Source organism: Etheostoma spectabile, chromosome 14 (genome assembly GCF_008692095.1).
Source record: "Etheostoma spectabile isolate EspeVRDwgs_2016 chromosome 14, UIUC_Espe_1.0, whole genome shotgun sequence".
NCBI classification, from domain to species: domain Eukaryota; kingdom Metazoa; phylum Chordata; class Actinopteri; order Perciformes; family Percidae; genus Etheostoma; species Etheostoma spectabile.
In genome coordinates this window covers 20,061,760-20,067,759 of record NC_045746.1, presented here as the reverse complement: position 1 = coordinate 20,067,759, position 6,000 = coordinate 20,061,760, and the positions used below count along the sequence as shown (strand labels likewise).

The 6,000-nt window shown below is 42.8% G+C and overlaps 1 protein-coding gene across 2 annotated transcripts in view; it reads left to right on the top strand.

Moving 5' to 3' along the window:
- The first annotated feature begins 1,295 nt into the window (after nucleotides 1-1,295).
- The window catches only part of pvrl2l (PVR cell adhesion molecule related 2 like), a 290,781-nt gene continuing 286,076 nt past the window's right edge, over nucleotides 1,296-6,000 (top strand). For both annotated transcript variants that reach the window (XM_032534912.1, XM_032534911.1), the window contains exon 1: nucleotides 1,296-2,265. In XM_032534912.1, coding sequence (XP_032390803.1) covers nucleotides 2,169-2,265 — 97 coding nt within the window. In that variant the 5' untranslated portion in view covers nucleotides 1,296-2,168. The remainder of the gene's footprint in view (nucleotides 2,266-6,000) is intronic.

Here is a 6,000-nt window from a genome sequence, read left to right as displayed (position 1 = left end):
ATATGTTGTTGGGTAGTAAAATATGTAACCTTTTCTTTTATATCAGTGGTGGAGAGTAACTGTGCACATTTACTCAAGTACTGCACTTTTGAAGGTAGTTTACTGGTGTAATTCCAGCTACCTTATTCTACTCCACTACATTTATCTGACAACTTGAGTTACTTCGCGGATTCCAACTATTAATACAAGGTCAACTAACAATAGTGTGATATTATTACAGATTGAGCTGGCTGTGGCTTAGGTAATGGAGCGGTCGCCTATTGGAAGGTTGGTGGTTCAATCCCTGGCAGTCCCATGTAGAAGGGCAAGACACTAAACCCCCGAATTGCGCCCGATGCTGCACCATTAGAGTGTAAATGTGCATTAATCTTTATCTGATGAGCAGGTGGCCACTTGTAAGGCAGCCTTGGCCACAGTGTGTGACTGTGTGTGAATGGTTCCTGTACTACTGTATGTCAAAGCGCTTTGAGTAGTGTTATTTAAATACAGTCCATTTACATTTACCAGCAGTATATAAAGTAGTTAGAATCCGCCCAGCTGCAACCTTAATGTGATGTTTCCACATGAATCCCATAATAAGATACCAATTATTCTTAAATGGGCCGTCCTACGTAATGAGTACTTCTTTTGCTACCTCATATAAGTAGACACTTGTACTTAAATATTTGAATGCATGACTTTTACTCCACTAAAATATGTGTTGTTATATTGTCTGCCACTGATTTAAAAAGGTAACTCATCGTATGTGTGCAAAGTAACGAGTAACTACAACTGTAAAAGAAGTAAAGTAAAAAAGTTCAATATTTACCTATGAAAAGTAGGTGCTTAATGAGACACTTAACTTTTTTTTTTATGATTATTTTTGGGGCTTTTCTGCCTTAATGGATGGAACAGCTAGGTGAGAGGGGGGGGGGGGGGGGGAAAGAGAAGAAGAGAGAGTAGGGCAGACGTGCAAGAAATTGTCACAGGTTAGACTTAAAACCCTGGACCTCTGCATTCTGCACCTGCTTACCAACTGAGCCAACATGGCCACAGAGACACTCAGCTTTGACATCATGTATGCATGTATTTTGTCTGGTACAATTTTCTTTTATATATATATATATATATATATATATATTGTGTGTTATCTGCACTTTTTCCTCTCCAAAGGGCTGTGGAAGTATAAAGTAGCATCACATAAATATTCAACTTGAATACATGTACAGTATAAAGCCTTTACTTCAGCATTGTTTTCATTGGCAGCACTAAGCTATATCATTAAATAATGTTGATCAATGGAAATGACCACTTATCGGTGACTGATGAAACTAGTTGTCAGCCAGTGGTGTAGCCTACACTGTAAAACCTTTCACCATAAATGTACAGTTATATTGTAAGCATACTGCATTTTAAAACTACAGTATTTAACTGTAAACGGATATATTGTATTATACAAATTTACAGTAATATACCGGCAGCAGCAGTAAACTACTGTTTATTTAAAGTAGGCCTACTTACAGTATGATCATGTACAACATTAAAACAGCAAGATGCTGTGAGATTTTAGCTGTAAATTTACATCAAAGGTTTACAGTGTATGCTTTCTTAAATACACACACAGGAATACACAAACGAGCAGCAGAACACATCTTCAGCTGCAGGTAGGCAGGCAGATTTGTGTTTCCAGCCCTTTTCACTGTGCTGCTGGAGCTGAGGGTTCAGTATTACGGCTGAAGTCCTCTTGGTGACGCTCTGCTGACATCACTGATATGCCCCGCTCGGCTCTCCTGCATCAGTCACACACGGAGCTCCGCCGACTCCCACACACTCTGTCCTCACTTTCCATTTCGCTCCAGTCTCGCCGTGGCCAAGACGCACCATCACACCAAACCCGCGGCAGGTTACAGCTACCTGTGCGCACTGCGGCCAGCCGCTTCTTCCTGTCAGAAACAGATCCAAAGAAAGAGAAACTAAATCACGGTCCGGGCTGGAGAGGTGGGGAACAGACACTCAGAGACAAGGGGGAAGAGAAGCCGCAACTTGGCTGATTACAACCCAGGCGGTCTGAACTGAACTCGGGAAGTTTCTCGGCTGATCGGAGAAGGAATAATTCGAATCCCGGGTTGCCCCACACAGACAGCGCTGCTGTGGATATTTACGTCCACCCCGTTCTCCTGTTTAGAAGAATGGCGAGAGATTACCCCGCACGCTGCCCGGTCTCTCCGGTGAGAAACACTTGGCTGGTGGCAGCAGCAGCAGCAGCGATCCTCCTCGCAGCCCAAGGTAAGACCAACCCCGAGCTGGGTTTAGTAAAAAACATACAAACCACCGAAGCCTCTCCAGCTCTCCCTTCTCTCCCTGCGCTGTGCGCCCTGGATGTGGGGAAGCACTTTCTACCGCGCCGCCCGTGTCCTGCCTGGGCTTCATGTTTCCCTGTCACGTCTCTCTCCCTCTCCCCTTTTCTCCCTCTCTCTCTGGCTGCTGTGTTTGCTGGACTGTGAGACCTGTTGTAAAAGTTTGATTGTCGAAGCACACTCTCGGATCCGTGTGTGGAGTTTCGGTACGCTACACGACATGATACGCGAGGTGTGGCTCTCCTGGTTTTGTGTGTGTGTGTGTGTGTGTGTGTGTGTGTGTGTGTGTGTGTGTGTGTGTGTGTGTTGTGTGTGTGGTGTGTGTGTGTGTGTGTGTGTGTGTGTGTGGTGTGTGTGTGTGTGTGTGTGTGTGTGTGTGTGTGTGTGGGTGTGTGTGTGTGGTGTGTGTGTGTTTTTTGTGGTCCTAATTCCTCGCAGCTTCAGACGGCAGGTGACTGTTCAGGGAACCTAATCCCCTCTGAGCCTCTACAAACCCTTCCAACACGCCTGACCTCTAATCGCTGTTTACCTGGGAGAAAGTGTCGCAGGGAAATGAGGCGCAATCACAACCGCAGCTCTGGTTTCTAACTATCAGAATAATGGCAGAAACTGGTCCTCATTGTGCAGAGCAACAGGGTGGCGTTGCGGGCTCGGCCCCTGCTCTTTAGGTGGCTCCTTCAACAGTGATGTTCAATATATCATATAATATATTTCAAGTATAGATGTACTTTTAAGGAGATAATTAAACCATAAACTGGTTTATAGAGTCTGATCGATATCTAATTCAAGAGATCAATACCGATATAAGAATATTCAGCTGAAAATAAATTCCTAACATTTTTAATTTTCTATACACAAACAATTAGCATTAATTAGCATCCACATATGTTGATGCCTATTGTTTGTGCATAGATAATAAAAAGGGCTAGCCCTTTTGGCTGTATAAAGAGTGATTAGTTATTAAAAGAATGTGCTGACGTATGTCATATCATAGATATCAGCAACTGCAAAGATACCACGGGACTACTTGACGGCAACATAAAGAAACTATTCATAAAAACACATACAACAAACTTTTAGCTTTTACTTCAACTGTTGTTTACACACCTGCCCGTGTACACAGATGCAGCCGTGTCTGAGATTAGCATCGGCTAATAGCCTGCTGATCTCTGTTGATCTCTGCTGTGAACTTACTGTCCAATGATGCAAGCACAATGCAACACACTGTAGACACTGTGCTCTAACTCCTTAAGAGATAAAAAAACAACAACCAACATGTATGACGGGATTACTTATTTTGAGCAACATGATGAATGCCCAATGTACACAAAGGGAAGTTGTAGTAACGCTGTTGTGATTTAATACATGACATAGTTTAAAATGTTAGGATGCACTATGAATACTTAATTTATTACCATACATGCTGTAAAATAAGATTACACTGAACTTGCTATGCAGATACGGATATATTACACCATAAACAAATAGAAGGTATCAATAAACTTGCTAATGATTGCCACAGCAACATTTTATGTCCCAATAGGGACATCACAGTGATAGATATGGAGATAACCGTAACCACGAGTGATAACGGCATCACTGAGATGCACTGCTGAGGAACGCAGATGTGCTCGAACTTGCAACAGAAACAATTTTTTTTCTTTGTTTTTTTTCTTCCCCAAACTGGGACCATGCTACAAATTTATAACCGCCGGCAGTCAGGCAACAGAAATCGGCATAAAAATCTGGGAACCTGCCCTGTCAGGAGGAATCTGCCAGCCTGTTGTTTTCACCTGGGTGTAACTAGTGTCATCTGTCAGAGCTGTCCCCAAATTGTCACCAAGGAACAAGGAGATGGGTCATTATGGAGCTGGGAGATGTGTTGTCTCGTGCGTTGACACGCCTTGGAGACATGACTCTTGGGATCAAAGCAAATGGAGGCCGAGTTCTTTCAAGGCCGGAGGCAGCTGAGCCGGTTCTTTGCATTTTGCTGTAGCATCTGTTGCATAATAGGTGACAACGTGATCGGTAGTTTTGACTCTTAAGTGTACAAGGCAGGAGGAAGATTGAACCTCGATTGGCATTAGCTTTGTAATGACATTCCTACTCTCCATGCATATTGTAAGCCACACGAACAGGAGTGGCTTACAATATCCTAGAGACCCCAGTGCTGGAAGCCATGCAACGCAGGTTGGTGTGAGGATGACAGATACTCAGCTGAGACTCTGCTACATCAGGCCTGCATTGTTTAAAAAGCTGTCAGAATGTCACAGCAGTATCCACACAGGTTATGAATTAATTTGAAGGTGCAACAACACAACTGTCTTCTCGGTGGAAAACCTCCACACTCACTTTTCAGCGGCTTAGCCAGTGAGTTACTGACAGTGAAAGCAGAAGCTTGCTTTTACAAGATTGTCCCGGCATACAAAACACATTTTATTTGAAGAAGCCTTTCAAGGCGTGTGTGTGTGTTTTAGATTATGCGGAAAATAAAAAAGCGCTCTAACAGGAAGAAAAAAAAAAGGGTCAATGGCAGCAATGAAACTTTAACCAGGATGGTAAAAGAACAACGTTAACATTCAGTGAAACAGGGAAAATGGAGTTGAGAGGATATCATTCCCCGGCAATGATAATTAAGTCACTTCAGGTGATGTCCCCCCCCCCCTCCCGCTCCCCCCTGCAATCGTCTCTACAGGCCCGATTCTGTGCTGAAATGTCAACGATGATGAGTCCCCTCAGCAGAGACGAAGGGCTGATTAGCTTATCACTTGGAGAGCAGGCGGCCGATGATTATCGCCCTCATAGCAGTGCAGCCTGATTATTGAGAGCTCCTATTAATGACTCATCATTGGGCCATGTTGTTGTTTGTCTTTTGCATATTTGTGTAGCCAGTGCTGCAGCTCCGTTATAAAAACGGTGTTGTTTTTTTTTAAAGCAATGCAAAAAGAAGGCTGTGGTGAAGAAGCATTGGAAGCAATCATTGGCCTGTCATGGTGTGCGCATGAAACCCTAAATAACCCCCCGCTTTAGTCGTATTCAAATATACCGGTGTAACGTCTACTGCATTTAAATAAAGAATCCAGATGAAAGGTCTATTTGTACTGCTGTAATTATAAAGCATACACAGCAGTACGCATATTGTTTAAGATATTCATCTGTGAGCTGGCCCAGTACAGCCAGTTGTGTGCTTTTGGCCTTTGAGGCAGGAGCACAATTATTTAAATTTGTCTCTTTGCAGGATGTTTTGGATGATTAATTATTGGAACAAGCCCCTAGGCTGAAAATCTCCCATTATTTTCAAACGCAAAGGGCAGTTTGAATTAAAATGCCAGTCATTTTCTCAGTTAAACAACAGTTTTTTCTCACTTTGCGTATATCCTATTTTAACCCCTAATCTGTTTTTAGTTTATACCATTTGTATATGTATGATTGTTTATAAGGAACTTTGCAATCTAAGACCTTTTCCCCAAAAGTTAGAGTGCACGTAATGTAAAATAAGTGGCAAACACAATACAATTAAAAAAAGATGTACATTATGTCACGCGTGGTGCATTCACCATGGGGGACATATTGTACATATTATACATCTTGTTTGAGAAATCATGATCAACACCTCCTTAATCAGAACCCCGCCATGTCAAAAACACACAAGCTGCTGCTCATG